Source organism: Onychostoma macrolepis, chromosome 18 (assembly GCF_012432095.1).
Source record: "Onychostoma macrolepis isolate SWU-2019 chromosome 18, ASM1243209v1, whole genome shotgun sequence".
Lineage (NCBI taxonomy): Eukaryota > Metazoa > Chordata > Actinopteri > Cypriniformes > Cyprinidae > Onychostoma > Onychostoma macrolepis.
Window position 1 is genome coordinate 5,236,433 of NC_081172.1, and position 20,324 is coordinate 5,256,756.

The 20,324-nt window shown below is 37.6% G+C and overlaps 3 protein-coding genes across 6 annotated transcripts; 1 reads left to right on the forward strand and 2 right to left on the reverse strand.

The window, feature by feature from the left end:
• Positions 1-53: 53 nt before the first annotated feature.
• Positions 54-3,356, reverse strand: pdp2 (putative pyruvate dehydrogenase phosphatase isoenzyme 2). Of its 2 annotated transcripts, none has more exons than XM_058752438.1 (2): positions 3,269-3,356; positions 54-2,910 (listed from the first exon to the last, which is right to left on the reverse strand). In XM_058752438.1, exon 2 carries the CDS (start codon positions 2,864-2,866, stop codon positions 1,283-1,285), a length of 1,584 nt encoding a protein of 527 aa, XP_058608421.1. In that variant the 5' UTR covers positions 2,867-2,910; positions 3,269-3,356; the 3' UTR covers positions 54-1,282. The 2 variants fall into 2 exon arrangements, with proteins under 2 accessions (XP_058608421.1, XP_058608422.1); XM_058752439.1 differs by lacking the exon at positions 3,269-3,356 and adding an exon at positions 3,104-3,254.
• Positions 3,357-3,523: 167 nt separating this feature from the next.
• Positions 3,524-14,588, forward strand: terb1 (telomere repeat binding bouquet formation protein 1). 3 transcript variants are annotated; one of them, XM_058751906.1, is made up of 22 exons: positions 3,524-3,662; positions 3,804-3,891; positions 4,261-4,371; positions 4,484-4,612; positions 4,722-4,850; positions 4,973-5,033; positions 5,791-5,888; positions 6,036-6,164; positions 6,239-6,391; positions 6,471-6,602; positions 7,017-7,139; positions 7,422-7,537; positions 7,772-7,978; positions 8,124-8,407; positions 8,770-8,834; positions 8,971-9,066; positions 9,197-9,457; positions 9,887-9,928; positions 11,403-11,444; positions 11,819-11,889; positions 12,886-13,053; positions 13,771-14,588. In XM_058751906.1, the coding sequence occupies exons 2-22, from the start codon at positions 3,885-3,887 to the stop codon at positions 13,816-13,818; spliced, it is 2,472 nt and encodes an 823-aa protein (XP_058607889.1). In that variant the 5' UTR covers positions 3,524-3,662; positions 3,804-3,884; the 3' UTR covers positions 13,819-14,588. The 3 variants fall into 3 exon arrangements, with proteins under 3 accessions (XP_058607889.1, XP_058607888.1, XP_058607890.1); XM_058751905.1 differs by having other exon boundaries at positions 7,014-7,139; positions 13,771-14,581; XM_058751907.1 differs by lacking the exon at positions 9,197-9,457 and having other exon boundaries at positions 7,014-7,139; positions 13,771-14,580.
• Positions 14,589-14,687: 99 nt separating this feature from the next.
• Positions 14,688-17,373, reverse strand: si:dkey-238c7.16 (uncharacterized protein LOC559078 homolog). The gene is made up of 2 exons (XM_058751908.1): positions 17,056-17,373; positions 14,688-15,963 (listed from the first exon to the last, which is right to left on the reverse strand). Exon 2 carries the CDS (start codon positions 15,953-15,955, stop codon positions 15,275-15,277), a length of 681 nt encoding a protein of 226 aa, XP_058607891.1. The 5' UTR covers positions 15,956-15,963; positions 17,056-17,373; the 3' UTR covers positions 14,688-15,274.
• Between the last annotated feature and the right edge of the window lie 2,951 nt (positions 17,374-20,324).

Here is a 20,324-nt window from a genome sequence, read left to right on the forward strand (position 1 = left end):
ATACAGAATTCAAACCAGGAAATTAAATTTACATGAATCCTTTTGAGGTAATTTTGCATAATTTTATTTAATAACCTTGTGTTTATAAGAAGGCATAACATGTTCAGAGACTACAATGTGACTTAAAATTGTCTGTTGCTTCATTCTTTGTGCCATTCTGAAATATCAACAAGATCATTTGGATTAAACATCTTTTAATAACCAAAGAGGCAGATTATAATGGACATCATAAAAATACAACATTAGACAAAATTAAAAATTCTGCAGTGAAAATATATGATCTTGTTCCCAAATTTCCAAAAGAGTGTTTCTGAGGTTTGTCACTCACATTAGACCAGAACAAAAAGTAACAATATAGACACAAATAACAGAAACGTAAAAAGGAAAAAAAATTTCACTATTAGGAAACATGGTGCACTAGTTTTACTTCATAACTGCTAAAGCTAAATTATTTTGAAATGTACTTGCGAGTTGATGTAACGTTAATGTAAAATGTAACGTGTAATACAGCCTTCAATAAAACTGGTCCCTATGACCTTCATACTTTGCACCGCAAATAATATCAGTTTAACCACTGATAAGAATTTTGTTGTGGCTCACTATAGTACTTTGACACACCTGCAGTCACTACAAAGTGCAAAGTGAAAATGTCTTCATTACACAAGCAGAGAAACAAACAAAATACAGCAGAAAGAACCAAGTATGCTAAATTCATGAAAACTTCAGGCTGCACAACAATTTAAATTTAATGCAAGTAAAATTAATGTCTTATGGAATATCTATAGAATAAATTAGAAAACATCCTAAATTAGAAGGATCCTAGACAAACCCAATATATCTATGATGAAAGACATGTAGACATTAACTATTTCAACAAAACGGCCAAAGCACAAGAACAGTTATATACCCATCAGACATAAAAGAATATATAACTGGCCTTAATTAAAGAGATACTTTTTGATTTGCATGTTAGCTGTATCTGCTGCTGTCAGAGCTACATGAACAGAATAAGACTGTACCTTCACATTTGTAACCCACAGAGTGTCATTTAAAGTGAGTCACACATTATGAATTCTACCCTTTGTTTGCATTCACATTTTCCAAAATGCAAGCATCTGTTGCGAACTCAAATTAAAGTCAGCTGTAGGCATTTTTAAGTGTACACAACAATATAAAAGACAGTTAGGAACAAGAAAAACATTTAAAAAAGCACTGAAAAATTCACAGCTGAAAACAATCCTTCACATATATTTTTATATATGAAACTTTAAAATCTTGTTCTTTATTTAGTAGTTTTGCTAAAGTTCGGGTTAAAATAAATCACGGTGACAGTGATGTCGTCTCGGTACATGCGTGCTAAATCGCTAGGCAGAGCCAGCATGGTTGCCAGTCTCTCCTGGTCCATCTCTCCATACTCATTTGTGCCCAGTGCATGGCGGATCAAATGCGTGGCTCCATTCAAATCCAAAGCGGGTGTTGCTCTGGCCCGTCGCCGCAGCAGCAGCTGGTGCATTTGTCCCAAGTTGAGCTGGCTGGCTGAAACCGGAGCTTGGAGGTGAATACCAGTCAGATGTTCCGCCACAAGCCTCACCGCCTCATCATTGGTCATCTCGTCCCAGAGGCCATCAGAGGCCAAAATCAAAAACCGGTCCTGCGGTCGAAGCTGGTGGTAGGTGACTTCTGGTGTGGCCTCTAAATAAGGTGGAGTGAGATAATTAGGTGGAGCGTATTGATAAAGATTCAGTGCTTCTAAATCAGAGTCTCCTTTCTCTATAACACTCTGCTGGAGCTCACGACTCCATTTGAATCGAACGTCTCCAAACGCACGCAGCGGCATCAGGACCCCGAGCAGCCTGTCATCTACGATTATGGTTTGTCGTTCACTAGCCGGGTGCTGCTGCCATAGCCTCTCCACCTCGGCTACATTGGCAGCGTTGTGGTCTTGTGTGAGTGGCAAAGCACTCCAGCTTCCATCATGCTCCTGGATGCCCAAAACCGCCCTACAGTCTCCTGCATTTGCAACATGCACACCTTCTGGTCCAACGTAAGCCACACAAGCCGTGCAGCCAGCGAAAGCAGCCTGGATGGCCGTGTTCCGCATCAGGTCATTTGCGAGCGGCACCTGTGCCTCAAGAGAAAGATCCGTGTCCAGTCGCTGGAACGCATAGGTCAGAGCATCTGTGAGACGCATGCCGTCACCATGTTCTTCGCTCGCCAGAAGCTCCTGCCAGTAAACACGCAAGTGATTGACGTAGAGGGCTGCTGATTCCCTGTAGTTGTAGTCGTTATGGTGCTTGTACCACTGCAGAATGGGTGGCACGGGTCGTAAGGTCTCCATGGCGGCCTCTAAATCCTCCAGGACAGACTCTGACATCATCGATACAGCTATGTAATAAGGCAAACGTTCGCTGACTGCTTGAGCGCACGCATGTCCGCCGTGTCCATCGAACACGCCAAAAAGCATGCCACGAGTCTGGAGGCAGCTGGCGCTGCTGCGTCGGTCCTCTAGTGGAGTGTTGGCTGAAAGCTGGTTGCTTTCAAACCTGACCACTGGACTGGGACCACCACGGCCATCAAACTCTGGAATACGAACAGATTGCTCATTAGCATGCAAAACTGCATTGATCTGCAGCTGGCTCAGCTGGAAGTCCACTTCACGTCTTGGAGCACGCAGTGAGTTTTCTCCTTCCTGTCCTGAGCTTCCATCTGATCGACCACGATGGGAGGAGAAGCTCCGGGCTTGAGAAGGGAGCGGGCAGGCTCTACACAGTGTATCAGGTAAAACATGCTGGCTGGGTGCAAAGAAACTGGTCAGATGTCTTGCACCAGTGTAAAAGAGGAGCCTTGAACGCAAATAACCAGACATTACTGCCTGGACGCAGTGATCAAAGCAGTCTACAACTCCAGCATCTGGGAAAACACAACGTGAAATCACAATATTTAATAACACGTGGTCTTGAATAAATCGTCTTTGCAATGTAATACATCCAACATCAAGGCTTTCTCGTACATGTCAGGGTAAAACATAAAATCTATAAACAGTGTTTATACGTATATTTCATTGTTTTAGTGTAAAACGTGCTAGCTTTACAAGCTAACATACCGGCTTTCGTGATAATTGGCAAGTGTAATGGTTAATTTTAATATTTACTCATGCTTTTCTGCCAATTTGTGTAACTGAACACATATTCTGGAATTATCTGTACAATAATTTCCTTCAAAAGAGCAGCTTTAATATGAGTAAATGCTGAATCAAACAGACACATACCTGGCCCTGCTCGCTGAATGATCTTCTTCTGCTTTTCAGTTCCATCGTAGTCGTTGCAGGTTGCAAACACTAAACTCAGAGCGCCCCCTACAGTGCCGTGTGTACTCAACATTCAGATTTATATATAAAAAAATTCGCAATTCATTAGTAATTAAGTTATTTATATTATATTATACACACAGATTAAAAATTAAATAATATAATGATTTAATGACTAATTAATTTATTGCATTTACTATATTAACTATGTCTTCTCACGTCACGTGTGTCAAAAAAAGCGGCACGTTACGGAGCGGGATTATGAAGTTCTTCCGTTGAAATGTCGTTGGTCTCTTCAACAATTTTTTTAAAATTTATTTTGTAAAAACATTTAGGATTGGGTCGTGGATATTATGTAAGCTAAACAACCTTAAGTCGGGAGTGTAAATATTGTTTCGTTCAGCGAAGTTGAAGAAATATTTGATTATAGTTATTAACGTTATTTGCTGACAGTTTATGTACCATATTCTAACAAAATTTGTTATCTTTTTTGCAGGATATAGTGACACTTTGGATATAGTGTTGGTGGAAAGGATGGTTTAATGAGTAACTTAACGTTACAAAAATAAAAATAAAAATGGAAGGTGAGCATTTTATCGTAACAGAATGTGTAGTTTATTTTTGATAATAATATAAAACGTTCATTTATAACATTAAAATATTACTAACTTACATAACATTTTTCTTATGCATCTTTAAATATCTTGAAACGCTGATATGTGCAGCAGCAGAACTGAACTGTAAACAGTTATGCAAAGTTTTTAATGACATTTCAGTTTCTAGTCAAGTCCTTTACTTTCTGTGTTCTGTTAAAATGTACCTGGTCTTAAGTGGAAGCATACAATTTATTGATATCATATTGTGTTCTATTGCACAATACCCATCTGTTGTACAGATCCAAGTACATATTTTGCTTTCCAAGCTAAAGGATTTAACAGTCTTCACGTTTTCAGCTACCAAGACAGATTTGCGTCTGTTACTGGAATGTCTGAAATACCAGATGAAATGGCCTGGATCACAGAAACAAGCTCTTCTGACTATAATCTCAATCTGCAAACAGAACGGTCTGATTTACAGCTCAGAACATAATCATTTGACACTGTCTCATACCAACCTAAAAATATTTAACTTTAAAACCGTTTTGATGGTCTTTAATGATTTTTCTTTGTGTATTAGGTCAGTATGTGGAGTTCTTCAGAGAGATTGGAGGAATTTCCTTCATCTATAACCTGTCAAAGTCCAGCACTTTCTCTGAGGTTAAAGAGACCGCTCTATTTACACTTGCATCCTTGGCTGAATTACATGGTGTGTATGCAGTTACCTTTATATATGTGTGTGGTTTTATAATTGTATTGTATTGTTAAATAGTTAATATTTGAAATTTAACTTTTGACTATATACATATTCTTTGCAGAGAGCTGTAAACAGTCACTGTGCAGAGAGGAGACGTTTCGTGATTTAGCGCAGCATCTGGAACAGAAAATGCCTCTGACGGAAAAAAGAGTAGCGGTGTACATGCTGTCTGTATTGGTTGCCAACAACAGTAAGGTTTACCATAAAACTTAAGTACAATGAGACCATTCCTGTGCTGATACTGTGGTTTTGCAGAGTATAACAGGTTGGGAATTCACAAACGGTTTGTGCATGTATTTTTTTCTGTTACAGGATCTGGACAGACTCTTGCTAAGACCTCCAGGTGTATCGAAACCTTGCTCAGTTTGTTCAGGTACACACATTAAGTTCAGTTTGTTCAGGTATGTGCCTGATTATTTTTATCCCTTAAAACAAAGGCTCTAATGGATAGACAACAGTTTTTAGGTAATAGATCACATAATTTTCAAAACTCTTCTTTCAAAACTGTTTTATGGAGAAAATTTATTTTCTAAAATTACCTCCAATGGAAATGACTGGCTTTTTGCTTAAAGGGATTGTTTAGCCAAAAATTGAAAATTCTGTCATTAGTTATTATGTATGACTTTTTTCTTCTGTGATATTTCTTAAGAATGTTTAAACTGTTTTACTCAAAATAATAAAAACTCTTTGGCCAATATTGGACCCCAATGACTTTTACTGTATGGCCAAAAAATAACATTTCGAAAAATATGTTCTGTGTTCCACAGAAGACAGAAAGTCATACTGGTTTGGAACGGCACACTGAAAAGCACATTTCGCTCAAAAAATGCTTGTAAATTTCACAAACAATTACAAAGAATTGAATTAGATTTTGAAGTAGAAAAACTGAAATAGAATGTTCTTGTAAAGCCTACCACAGACAATATCCTGGATAAATGAAAACATTTCCAAACAAAACAGAATATGCTCCCCTACTTGGTGCGGAAGGGAAACATTTCAAACACTGTCTGGTGTTTTGTTGAAGTGAATCACAAAAATTCAGATAAACATCTGGAAATTCACTTAAACACTCCCCTGATGCTCAACAGAACCAGCTTTCAGTTTATTTCCTTTCTTATGCCACTTTTCAGGCATAGTTTTCCAGTTCCTAACGCATCTTATGAGCAGCTGCAGTTGTGGGCCACTGTGTCTAGTGCTCTCTGTGGCTCTGTCAACAACCCTCAAAATGGTATGGTTATGTTCTCCATCCCTTATCTACCCTTTTACCATCACTAAACCCTAAACATTTGTTTAGAATGAGATTGAGAGACACATTTGTATTTCCACACATGCAAATAAACACTTGAACAGTCTTCCTTTGCGTTGTTTTTAACAGAGGAGAATCAGAACGCATGCATGTACGTGTTTCCCCTGGTGAAGACCTGGCTGCAGGAAGTGGCATTGCCCAGGGCAGAGCTGGCACAGCCTATATGCTCATTTATTGGCATGACTGTTGCAAACAATCGTGAGCACAAACAACATCAGAACAAACAAACATATGCTACATTATGTGCTCTCATGTAAATATGTGCCTTTCAGCTTGTGCTCAGGAGTATTTTGTGTCAGTGGGAGGCCTGGATTCACTCTCAGACACTCTTACCAGAGTGTTGTCTCAGTCGGCACACAGTGCTCCTGCTTGTAAGATGGCTACAGTAATCACTAAAACACTCTCTGCCTGCATCTCTAACAATGGTAAGACACATGCACACACACCCCAAGAGAACTACTTGGTTGTATTGGATTCTCCATTTCTTTTGTCTTCCTGTTTCAGAGCAGTTGGTATCTTCTTTATCAAAGCTGAGGGTCATTCCAGGGCTGTTGTGTCTGTTGTCCAGCCCAAACCTTGACCCACAAGACCAGCTCGCTGTGGTTTTGACGATTGGACACCTCACGGATGCCTGTGGTGAGTTTTTGTGGTTACCAGATGGTAGTAAAATGACATTTGCACTACAAATGATTAAGTAAGCTCTAGATTCAAATTTCAAAATTCTCGCTACTTATTTTTATCATTCTCATTGATTTTCTGCAATTTAGCTGAATGCACTTAAGCTACAGGCTCCATTCAAATTTTGTATTGTATATCATTTAATAAATGTGATGTTTAAAGAGATTTAAAGCATATGAGTTCCAATTGGTCTTCTTTCTTACATGAGTATCATTTCATGCATCTGTTTCACCACATATGGCTTGTTTTACAGTGCAAATGTAAATAACCTCACACTGTTTTGCTGCCTTTCAAGCACTGGTGTTTCTTTTGGGAAATGCATATCTTGTATATTATTGTAATTAGTCTGTCTGTTCTCTGTCTGTGCAGTAGAGCATCAGTCTCAGTTGTTGTCGGCAGGAGGTTTACCTATTATGATTTCACTGCTCACTGAGGCTAGTGATGAAGAGGTTAGAAAGGCAGCCATGTTCGTACTGCACACCTGCAAGAGAATCAGTGAGTTGCGTATTTTTATATCTTTACATGTTCACACTATATGGTTGTAGTAGCAGTGCAAGAAGTAGTGACAAACCTGAAAATAAAAGACTTATTCAAGACAGTACTAGTCTAAAAAAAAGTGCACCGTCACCAGTGGTGTCAGTGGTGATAATATGCTTTAATTTCAGGTGCACCACATCACAGCATTTGGTAACCATGCTCTTCTTTTAATGTCCTGCTTCTATTAAACTGACACGTTGGCACATGAGGATTTGACATTTATTTAACTTCTCCACCCAGCTGAATCACTAGGCACAGGCATGTTAACTAAGGATCAACAGGAGGAGAGTGACTTGGAGAGTCACTGGCAGTCTGCTAGAGAAATTCTCCAGAGAATTCAGCTCCTGGAGAAAAAGGTTTTTCTGTTTGTGAATGCATATTACGATATTTTAGTTCCTACATATTTCACCAAGTGCTTCCCTGTAAAAGTCATGTTATAACGTGGCTGAGACAGAGATTTTGGTGTTTTTGAGTGCATTTGAATTCAGTTTAAGTCACGCATGCTTAAATTTCATGGAAAGGGAAGAGTGTGCTATGAATAAATTTTTCCTTTTACCTTTATTAGCCTAATTTTGTATTTTGATTTTCAGATTGGTGTGAAACAGTGGGAAAGAGACACTGAAATCCAGCAGCGCGGCAATCAGAGGTCAGCCTCATCTGTGGAATGTAATGAGGCATGGTGGGAGGGTTCTGTGATGCGAAAGGTCAAAGGTTACCATCGAGTATGTGGGGAGCTACACACAGGAACTCTAGAACGACCAATCACAAATGAAATGGCGTACAACAAAGAGAACGCGGTGAGAATGACATGTAAACACATTAATAGATAGTAATGTGTAAATGTTAAGCATTCTGCATCAGTTTCAACAACAGACAGTATGTTTGTGTTCATTGAGATAACTGGTGTAAACATAACATTGTCTGTTTTGTGTTTGTAAGTAGCAGTGTGTCAGCACTGAAGAGTGTTTGAGACCTGCCCAAGTCACTCACTTCAAAGACACTGGCTGCGAAAAGGGCAACGAGAGAGAGCATGAACTAATGAGAGAGAATGGGAGAAGAGGCAACCAGGAAGGAGATGTGAAAAAGAGAGACATGGAGAGGAAAATGCAGTCTGAAAGAGTGGTGAAGAGATTAAAGATGATGAATCTAGACTCAGATGATGATGATGGCAACAAATATCTACAGCACTGCAGCACACCAATAGGGGGCGGCAGAGATACACAGGGGTAAACATTAATCATAAATTAATGTTATGCTTTTACAGTTTTGCTGGATAAACACACTGTTTAAATACATGTAATTTGATGAATAAAGAGTTCAAATGAATGTCTTTCAAAAATTTATCGAACACTTGTGGCCAGAAAATGTAAATAAATAGATTTTTTGTTGGAAGAAAATGTGATAGTATGAGTTGGACTTATTCTTGCTTTTCTCATACCTAGTTGTTTTATTCAGGATTAGAATGTTCACATTAAATCCAGATACACATAATTCATTTTATGTCAATGACTTTTCAAGACAGAGTCAGTAAATTTTTCCCCCTCGAGGGAGTGACATTTCTCTCCGTTTTATTTTTCTTGGGTTTCAGCCCAGATATTTTCAGACATCCTGATCCCATGAAGAGAAACCAGTGCACACACACTCGCTCTGATGGTAAATCTCACTAAAACATCATGCTCGCTTTGTGCCAAGTCACAGAAAACCCTTTGATTTCTCTTCACCTACAAAATTTTTCTTCTTTGCTGTTTGTTTGAAATTTTAGATCATGAAATTGTGCTGTTGTTTTCAGATGAGATGTCTCTGTGCTCTGAGCTGTTAGACAGAGAAATTAACAGGTTTCTGAAGCCGCCCTCTGCCTCTAAACCCAGGGGTCTACGCTGTTCAGGTATAAATACACACAAACAAACAACACATTAGATAATAAAAGCAATACTTACTGTCTTTGTTCTTTTTGTCTCACATGTTCTTTTTCTCCATGCTGTCATGTGCACACATGCACCTTTTCCATCTCTTAGGTTGTGTGAAACATATGAATGAGATGGACAGTCGTTCATTTGATGCTGTGTTGCGTAGCTGCAGGTTTCAGTGTGACTTTCACCTGGTGCTACGAGAGGCTGAGGATCAATTTAGGAGAAGCCAGCAGTTAAAGAAGACTAGCCACACTCTAACACACACTAACATCCACACACGAGACAAAAACAGAAAGAGCACTAGTGAGGATACAGAGAGGAGCAAGAGGGAAAAACACAGGCTGAGTCACCAGCCATCAGACAGATGTAAGAGATGGCGTCCACACATGGTCTTTCAGAATGTCTTTGGGAGTGTTGAAGAATTGCTCTGACCTCGAATGTTTAGAAAGTAGCTTTGATAGAACAAGGCCTGGAGAACCAAACACACCCTCATGATTTATATTTGTTCATTTCGCAGATGCTTTCATCCAAAGCAACGATGTATGTTGGGAATTTATAATTACATACAAAGTCTGATGATCCGTTTATATTCTATTTTGTACAAACTCTGTTCAGATAGATGATTAAAGTACAAACAGTATGTGACAAATGGTCTGTGGAATGGAGATGCAATTTAATGATATATTATGTCCCAGTTATTGCATAGAAGTATGCAAATTTTCACATGCTATATTTGCAATTTTAGTTAATTTGGTGCTTCTTTCCTGTTCTCTCATTCTCTGTTTCTTTCTCCAGGTGTTAGTCTCACACCCCTGAGAAGGCCGAGAGAAATATACAGTAAGAGAAATGTTTCCTTTTCAGGACAAAAGAGAACTGTAGCTCTCAGATGTATTTCAGTTTAGAGGTGAGGGGGAGGTAACATTCATAATGTCTGTGCCACTATAAACATCTGCACACTGCCCCATACATTTGATTAATGGTGCATAGTCCTGCAAAGAGCAAGGTTATATTATTGAATAAAGTAGTTATGTAACACAAGACTCCTCTGTGCTTTGACTTTTGTCTATGTTGCTGAAATATCTTTCCATCTTTGCTCTCAGTTTTTTCCTTTTGTCCTCCTTTTTCCCCTCAGTCTCACTCATTCCATTCCCTCTATTGCCGAGTTGTGGTCTCGGAGTGCTGTTCAGTTGTTCCGATGTGACTTTTTTCCTGTAACCTCAAGACTTACTCACTGAACTTTCTAGAGATGTTCTCACTGTAATTGTCAAGTAAAGGGTAATGCAGTGTCATCCAGTCATTATCCATAACCAAACCTGGAAAGGGTGATCAGGAACACAATCATAAAATTTTTACTTTACATTTTCACTAGTTAAAATATGGCACTAATAAGCAATTCTAATTGGTGCTAATGTAAAAGTAGCAATTTATAGTTTAGCAGCCATTATACATTACTGCTCAGTGCTGCAATTGACCAAACAAAATGAAGAATAACTCTTATTATCTTAATGGATAATTTACATTTTTTAATTGTATTATTTGGTTTTAATTATTTCATTTAAACGGTAAAATATAATTATTTTGTATTATTATTGTTTTTAACTTGTATCTTAATGCCTGGATGAAACAAGTAAATGATAAAGATTGGTGTGTGTGTGTGTGTGTGTGTTATATCGGAAGATAGTTAGAGCATATGTGTAGGGAAGATGGTTAACTAGATTATAGTTCCCTGTGGGTTCTGTCCTCTAGTCATTGACCTGCTGCTATGGAGACTAGTCTGTTCTGTACCCCACAACAAAGTCATTTAGACTGAGGATATGTCCAGAAACAAGCACGCACACCGTTTCACTTGAACAAGATCAGTGTGTTCCAGTCTACCAATACACATGTCCACATACTGCATTTGCATCCATACGTGCACATACAAAGGGTTTTGTTCCTCTCAAGAGTTGGTGGAATAATGTGACTGTATTGTATGACCAAACACACCCTCATGATTTACATTTATTCCTTAAGCAAATGCTTCAATCCAAAGCAACAATATATATTTGGAAAGTGTTGGGAATTTAAAATGACATACAAAGTCTGATCATCTGTTTACATTCTATTTTATACAAACTCTGTTCAGATAGATGATTAAAATACAAACAGTATGTGACAAATGGTCTGTGGAATCGAGATGCAATTTTATGATGTATTATGTCCCAGTTATTGCATAAAGTATCTAAAAGCCTCTTTTAGGATATTTTCACATGGCATTTTAGTGCATTTGGTGTCTTTTCTGCTCTCTAATTCTCAGTGTTTCTCTCTCCAGGTGTTAGGCTCACACCCCTGAGAAGACAGAGAGAAGTATACAGTAAGAGAAGTGTTCTTTCCCTTAACATTCATAATGTCTGTGCCACAATAAACATCTGTAAACTACACCATACATTTGATAAAAGTTGTTTATGCGTGCAAAGAACCAGATTATATATAATGGCGTTCCTGCTGAGAGGAATGTCCTGCTAAAGAACAGTGTGTATTTGTTCAGCAGGATACTAGTACAGGGTTCAGTACTGTGTGTGCAGTTTCACAGACTGCCCACTAAATCATTCTAAAGATCAATATACCTCCCTGCTGCCTGCACAAGTCTCACCATTTGTATTGCTGTTACCAGCATGTACACATTTTGTATGGTTTGGTTCATTAATTCCACTTCCTCTATTTTTCTCTCTTTTCATTTTTTCTCAGGCCAAGGCATAAAAAAGAAAATGGATCACAGCCGTCTCAAGAAAACTTCAGAAGAGTGTCTCTCAAAAAATGTATGGTACTGTTAGTATTAGGTGAATTATATACCATGATTTCACACTAGCTTAACTTGCACTGAATTTAGAACATCCTGTATGTGACCCTGGACCACAAAACCAGTCTTAAGTGTCAATTTTTCAAAATTGAGATTTATACATCATCTGAAAGCTGAATAAATAAGCTTTCCATTGATGTATAGTTTATGATAGGACAATATTTGGCAGAGATACAACTATTTGAAAATCTGGAATCTGAGGGTTCAAAAAAAATCTAAATATTGAGAAAATCGCCTAAATAATATAAAGTTGTCCAAATGAAGTTCTTAGCAATGCATATTACTAATCAAAAATGAAATTTTGATATATTTACGGTAAGAAATTTACAAAATATCTTCATGGAACATGATCTTTACTTAGTATCCTAACGATTTTTGGCATAAAAGAAAAATTGATCATTTTGACCCATGCAATGTATTTTTGGCTATTGCTACAAATATACCCCAGCGACTTAAGACTGCTTTTGTGGTCCAGGGTCACATATTGTTTTAACATTTGTATTGCACAGGCAGTCATCCAATGTCCAGGTTTATTACATTCTGAGCATAATCAAATAAAATGTAAAATTAACTGACTTGCTCTTCCTCTGAAACAATTCATATTGACTTTAAAGATAAACTTACTATGAACCGTTCATATATGTGCACTCCTCATATGCATAATGCATGTCATCTTTGGTCCCCATTTTTATCTAAATGTTTGAATTCATGAAGGTTTTCTGCTTTAAGGTCATTGCACAGGAGTCTGAAATTTTCAAACGTTGAAAAATAAATACGACCTCACGTTGTATCAATCACGTTTACACTCTGCCTCCGAACTTTCGTCCGTCATAAAAAAATTCAGATCAGGTTCGATTTTCTGCATTTTCGCATCCGAAGATAGGAAAGGATGACGAATACACAAACAAAAAAAACCCATACAAAAATTTCGGACTCAATGTGCAATGACCTTTAGTCTTCAGGCAGACATGGAGAGAGGCGGAACTTTTCTGCTGATGAGTTGCAGTACCTCAAAATGGGTGTGAAGAGGTTTGGTCACTCCTGGAACTCCATCCTCTGGACGTATCCCTTCCAGTCCGGACGCACCAATGTAGACCTGGCCAAGAAGTACCAACACATGCAGGCATGACATGACCAACAGTGACCAAGATCAGTTTTCTGAATACTGTAACTTGTAAATCTAACAAAGGCTGTAAAAAACTTTCACTTAATATTTTACATCAAAATCACTCTATGCTTCCACCAAGATTTAAATTGCAGTGGTGAGAAATTGGAGGAGTGCTAAATTTCACAATTTAATAATAAATTAATATAGAAAACAAGTCATTAACTGTTTTTTTTACTGTATTTCTGATCAAACAAATGCAGACTTGTAGAGACTTTCAAAAACATGAAAAAATCTTACTGACCCCGAACTTTTGAACAGTAGTGTTTTTCCACATTTTTTATGAGGTGCTCCCATGTACTGATTGAAAGTGAACAGTAATGATTAAATAAACCGATATTAGACTCCCAGTTAAAGAATGATCCCACTAAGAGGAAATGCTAAAGAAACTGTGACCTCCTTGGAATGTGGCCCTCGCACTGTTGCATAACACAATCTGTTCTTCTGGTTGTCTTTCTCAGTTCAAAATAACAACATGACAAACATGATATGGCTCGATGAGATCTAGAGGGCATCAGATGTTAGTTATATTGCCGTGCCAGTGCCCTCATGGCTGTGGTGCGATCTAGCCTGTATTGTGAAAGAAGAGCACATACCATATTTTTGCTTCCTGTTTCATTTCCTCAGTACTACTCGTCCAGAATCTTGATTGTGTTTTCTCTCTTTTACTGACAGAAAGCCAAAGCACGGGGTGTGGCTCTGTCTGGGGCAGGAGACGAATAAAACATCACCAGCTGAACTCATTTTCAGCCATCACTATTTGTTATGTCTTATTTGAACAGAGTTATGTATTGTATATTTTTGTTACTGGATTTAGGTTTTGCTCTTATTTTGCTATACAACAAGGTGATGTGTTAGAAAATAACTTTGTTTGCACTAAAGAGAAAAGGAAAAACTATTTAGTTTTAAATGTTATTATATTTTCTCCCCAATGTGGGATATGGGGATCACCATTACCTGTTTATTTGTTTTCTGTCAAATCCACTTTATTTGCATGGGAGCCTATACTGTATGTATATTTGAATAAAGTTTACTTGTTGTGCAACAGTAGATTCCCTAGAGCTATGTCATCTAAATGTATTCCTCTTATGGCTGAAGTACACAAAGCTCTGTTATACAAGGATAATGAGGCATGGCATTTCCTTGAGATTCCAGCAAACGGAAGCAGCTTAAAATTTCATCAAAAACTTTGCTACATGTTCAGTACATAAAACTCAGTTGAAAGATGTTTGTTTATAATAAAGCCAAAGTTTCTTGGGAAAAGAGCCAGAAAGTTAACCTCAAAAAAATAAGTAAATTATTCCCATGAGACCCCTTTTCTCTGGAAAGAATGTTGCCCCTCTCCCCAGAACCTTCACTGAGAAAACTGAAGGAGATGGTGCATGTTATCTTCCCAGGAAACTCCCATGTATTGGGATTGTTCATACACTTCTGTGCGGAGTTTTATTTCTAACACCAGAGGCATTGTGGTAATGTTGAATCGAGCTATTTTCACATATTGATGTTTTGCTCAGATGTTTGAGAAGATACTGTAGGAATGCATACCACAAACAATATTTGATTAAATACAAAATACAGATCAAAGAACAATGTTATTGTGATGTGTTACAGTCTTTATTTTCCTTTACAACAAACAATCAATGTTTTAATGTACATCCTTTTCCTCTTCCCCAATGGGAGACTGAACGGTTCATACACAATCACCAAGAGCTTGGAAGAAAGTAGACCATAAAGATAAGATACCAGACAGCTGGTTTGCTGCTTGTCAACAAATTGGTAGGCATAAGGAATGTTCATTAGATATCTGAGATGGCTTGTTTTACATGTAGCTTTCATCTATTTCATGACAGGGTTGTGTAAAACTCAGAATTAAAGTGACTAATAGTAACCTTCAAACATCAAGGCTTTAAAAACTGTGGTCCAAACTTTCAAATAAGGTGTTGTCAAGCCAATATTTCTGCGAAAAATGACAGTTTTATGAAATTCTTTGACCTTTAATAATTTCTAACGAATTCTGCATCCAGTTTGCTACCTCAATTCAATTCTGAATGACAAACAACCCTGTTTCATGACTACATCCTCAGGAATTAAAACAAAAAACATCTTGAATATTGTTCCGACATAATTACACCTAATGATCTTCAAGCCACTGCTGTTTTCTAGAGGCATGTGTAGTGGTTTATATAAGGTTGACTGCGTCAACTGCATTCTGTCCCATATCTTCCAAAGTGAATGGTGGATCAGAGTTAGGGATTGTGGATTCATGGGTCAGTTTACAGTCCAGGAGGTCCACTGAAGGCGTCTCCACCTTATCCAGACATTCCAACAAATCCTTGTTCTCAGCTGGTGCAGGATTGCTAATTTTGTCTTCCACCTTCTCACTGGTCATAGCTTCACTCACCATCGTGACTCCAGAAATGAGGGCTTCTGAGAGTGGAGATTTCAGCAGGTCATCCAAGAGGCTGGGTTCTTGGAGAACACCAGAATCGGCGAGATCTACTACAGGTTCAGACTTCTGTTCAGGCTCAGGTTTCTTCTCAATCAGGCTGACGGATGCCAGTGCGGACTCCACTGCTTCAATACCTTTGTTTACAACATCTTCCACCGGTGCAGCAATCTGTTCAGTGACTGCGTTGACCGTTTCTCCTACAGCTTGTGTAAGACTCTGCAGAACACCGGTTGAAGAGCCAGGCTCACCGATGGTCTTCTCTTCTGCAGGCATGCTTTCTTCTTGAACCTCACCTTCAGAAGATTTCTGCTCTGCATTTTCAGCCACAGGTGAGCCCTCTTCTACAGTTGGACCTACTGTCTCTGCTCCTATCCCTGCTTCACTCTTCTTCCGGCTGAGCTTTGCTCCCATTCTGCCCCCTTGCAATAGAGAGATGGATCGCAGTTATTAAAGCCATCTCACACAAACAGCTATTTTTATGTATACAACACCAGTCTTAACTAATTTCTAAAAACTAGCTGTCACTGGGCCAAGCGCAAAAGTTTCATGGTGAAGGTCTCAGACTATAAACTGGACTACAGATATTGTAGATACAGACTACAGATTCAGACTAGAGTTTTGGAAACAGTATAAAACATCACATAATGGAAAGGAAGGCCACAGGAAGTTGCTTTAGCAGGAATGACAAAAAACAAACTTTTATAATTTTCAAATGAATCAAGAATTGTTAGTCACAATTTGAGAAAGTTACTAACATGTTGGTATCGTGGTCAGGGTGTTTTGCATATATTCATGTAAAACATCAGCCAGTGGAACATGTTATGTAGAACAAAAAAAAAAAAAAAACGGAATTAGCCTAATTAAATTACAAGGATAACCACTATTGCACTTAACATGCATATATTAGTATGTTGGATAAAAGTATGAGCTTTGATGCTGAAACATCATGTTCTTTTTGTGGTTTTATTTGGCCACTAAATAGGGAAGAGAAACAAGCACACATTGATGGATATGAACAGCTTCCATTGGCATTTATGTAAATAAAAGCACAAAGACCTATTTTTATTTTGGATACTCTGGACATTAAATTAAATTTTTAAAAAACTCTATTAAATGAAATAAAAAAACTCATTATTTTCCCCATATTCATTTATTTATAAAGTTTATATGCAAGACAGTTTAAACTCTTATTTTATCCCAGCCACACCTTCCTGCTTAAGTGCTTTGAACATGGGTCTCAACTGGGGACCACACTCTTGTAAAGAGATTTAAAACACAATTTAAACTGTCAAATTAAGTGTTTAAAATAATTAACCCTGAAATAACATGGTGGAGTTTAAACCCGTTATAATTTTCCCACTGACGTGGCATCAGAGCTGGGACAGCGGGACAAAGCAGAGTCCTACTGAGACTATACCGATAAGCAGGATACTTATTGTACTAATCCAAAATGTAAACATTGCCGTTTTGCATGCGTAGCAGATCAAATTGTCAATTAAGTAAAAACCTACCTTTGTTGAACAGTAAATGAGTGGAGACGCGAGCAGAGGATCTGGGATGGATAGACTGACTGTGCAAAAAGGAGGAAACTCTCAGATAGTGATGCACAGTTTCCAGACGAATCACTCTTTTGAGCCGATTCTTTTTAATGATTCATTTGAGCCGACGACAGAAATTTGAAAAAAATTGTTTAAACTTAATTTAGATTTTTTTTTTAAGCAGTTAAGAAAACCTGTCTGACAAAACACCTAATTTAAACTCAACATTTAAGCAAATATAAACAAATACAAGCGTGTTCAGAGTAAATTAAATCTGAAGTTGCATTGGTTTAAGGTAGTTATTTATTCATGCGCAGCGTCGACAAAAAGTCATCACATGTCAGTTAATTGTGTATTTACAAATCACAAGCAGCTGTATCACATTAGCCTATGGTTAAAAGTCTTTACTTGACGTTTGACTATGCGACAATTTCGCGAGACCAACAGAATGCGCGTGCCAGTCTTTCAAAGTGGTCCACTATTAATTTTAAAGAATAATTTGCACACTGTAAATTAAGGACCAACATAATTTTGTATACATAAATACAAAACAGCTAAATTCCGCACATCTAGGAAAACTTGATGACTCAAAAGAATCCGTATTGAACCGGTTCACTGAAACGAACCGAGTCATTAAAATGAATCGGACCTAATGCTACCCCTGAATGACTCCCTCCGTCAAAAGAGCTGTTGGAAATTTACGTGTTTCCACACAGACACTCCCTGACCGCCCTCGTGCACAGCGTCACCGGTTTTAAAATGTGGAACTATTGATTAAAGTGAGTCATTTTCTGCCTCTTTGACTGCACAAACGGTTCAATGATGCCCAGTCATTCAGAGCTGTATATTTACATTGACACAGTTACACAGTCACAACAAATACAATTACTGATCCAAACATTTTACAGACTATTCAGTATTTCAGGAAGTAGGCTACAGATAATTTGCAGCATGCAGCATCTTGCTGCTGTAAAATCTATGTCAGGGTCAGAAATGAAGAAGGCTTGGGACAAAAATGCCCCCCATGTGAATTCCATTTTTTTCCTCTAAAATTTGGTAGCCTATATTTCGTAATATTTGATTTTATAATACCACATTTGATTATTTCATTTTATTTATTTGCTGCTGCTGCTGCTGCTATAAGAAATTATCCACAAGATGGGGACACAGAGCTGTGGATCATTTTGGCAGTATAATATGTAGGCCTAATAAGATTTTTTTTTTTTTTTTTAACTAGTGCTTCATGTTTTTACAAATTACCCTATATGACCCTGAGATTAAAGCATTGGTGTATGTCTTCCCTTTTAATATTCTAGATGGCACATTCATGCAACTTCATCTCTATCCTTATCTCTCTCTTGTTTGTGTGTGTGCAGTCATCTGTGTTTTTGCTATGGATGATGGCAGCTGTTGTTGTTAGCAGTAATTGTACAGCTGAAGCAGTAATTGCAGAGCTGTGAGAACTATCTGTGTAATGAGTGTGAGAGACAGAGATGAAGCTGTTATCACTCTTAAATCTCTCAATCCCTTCATTTTGATTCCTCTCGCAGTGTCTGCCACGACATTTTCATGCTCTTTCGTCCTTTTTTGGAGGAAGCTCTTTGCACAAAGTAAATACCAAGGGATGATTAGAAACATGTTTTGGAGGAAAGACAGTGGCAAAGTTGGAGTGCTAGTGTGTTTTTGTTTACCAGCTCTCTAATTTGGATTGGATTTCCGTTGTGCTGTTCTGAAATTGCCCTCTCACCACACATTTCCTTCTGTTGAGAAGGAAATAACATACGCATAGTAAAAGATAAACATACAAACAGTGTGCATTTATGATTCTTTTATTGCTTAATAAAGCCAAAAAACTCACAAATTAAAACTTTAGATTCAGTGGATGCTGTCAAGCCAGAAATAAGGGTTTCATTGCCATTCAGAGCATGTGTAATGATAATGCCTTGGATTTTATCCATTGTTTCTTTGATCACATGTATAGCCAAAGACGTGTCTGATGATGTAACTCATGGGATTTTATAAACAGACTGAGATTTGACATCGAGATTTCCACAGAAATCATTGCGTTTTCACCAAGGTCACGTTTCATCTCAAGATTATAAACTCAAACATCTAACGGATGTGGTCTTCTGTAAATAAGGATATGACTTAAAAGTTTTTGAGATTTAAATTTTCAGGATAGTTAAGAAAAATTGACCTATATAAATACCAACTTTATAACGGCAGTGAAGATCAGTATGTGTTTCTGACCTCTTTGGTGTGAGTGGGTTGCTGGTGGCTTTAATGTATTTTGAGGTTATTTTTAGTCTGAGGGATGTTGAGAGATTTGCTGAAGTCTCAGATTGCTTGAGATCAGGACTTCAGTCAGAAAGATATTTCCCTCCCCATGTTCTCACAGAGAGAGGCTGGCTGCCTTCATTTCTTTCTTTCAGTGAAATTTTTAGTGCTATAGAAACATATACAGATCATCTGCACTACTGCCATTTACAATATTGCTAAACTAGACCTATAGTTTAAATAACATGTTTTGTAAATATATATTTTTGTAAATAAAGAAAGAAAAAAATTATATACGTGTATATATAATTTTGTATGTAATTTTATTTAAAGACATACTGTAGATATCATGTCTCAGCAGTTCTTCTTTGCCATATTTGTCTTTTTGGCTGATTTGCAAATCTGCTTCGTTGAAAATGTATTTTTAAATTTTACATTTAACTATTAATAAGACTTCTGCCATCTAACAAATTCAGTTCAGTACATATGACCATAAGAATTTAAATGATTATATAGAAGACCACTCTTTCTTAGGACATTACCAAAATCAACGTCACACATCCATTGAAATATCTGAAGAAAATCACTTGTATCTTCAATATAATTTTGGAATAAATCTGATTGTGTGCCCTGTCACATGTTATAGTCTAATCCAGAGTGTTTCATGGATTTAACCCTTCAAATCACATACACATATGGCTATACAGGGTTTATCTGTGTACCATGTGTTCTGTGCTGTAGGTTTGAAATATATATGTACATTTAAAATATCAGGTGATATTAAGCTCCATATATGAAGCATGTAATGTTACTGAGGATATTGTGGTTGTGCATTATGAGACTATATTGATTGAGTGTGTATTAGAGAGTATATGAGACCGTTTTGATGAATCTGAAAGATGCAAAACCTTCGGCTGCTCTGCTGAACAACTACTCGGGGAATGCAAAAGATTTACCACACTGAG

Bases quoted from the DNA above. Each gene is read 5' to 3' on its own strand.
- pdp2 (XM_058752438.1), bottom strand. From the start codon at position 2,866: ATGTCTGGTTATTTGCGTTCAAGGCTCCTCTTTTACACTGGTGCAAGA.
- terb1 (XM_058751905.1), top strand. The intron at 4,613-4,721 runs GTGTGTATGCAG...TATTCTTTGCAG, and splicing joins ATCCTTGGCTGAATTACATG to AGAGCTGTAAACAGTCACTG. The intron at 9,067-9,196 runs GTATAAATACAC...TCCATCTCTTAG, and splicing joins CAGGGGTCTACGCTGTTCAG to GTTGTGTGAAACATATGAAT.
- si:dkey-238c7.16 (XM_058751908.1), bottom strand. From the start codon at position 15,955: ATGGGAGCAAAGCTCAGCCGGAAGAAGAGTGAAGCAGGGATAGGAGCA.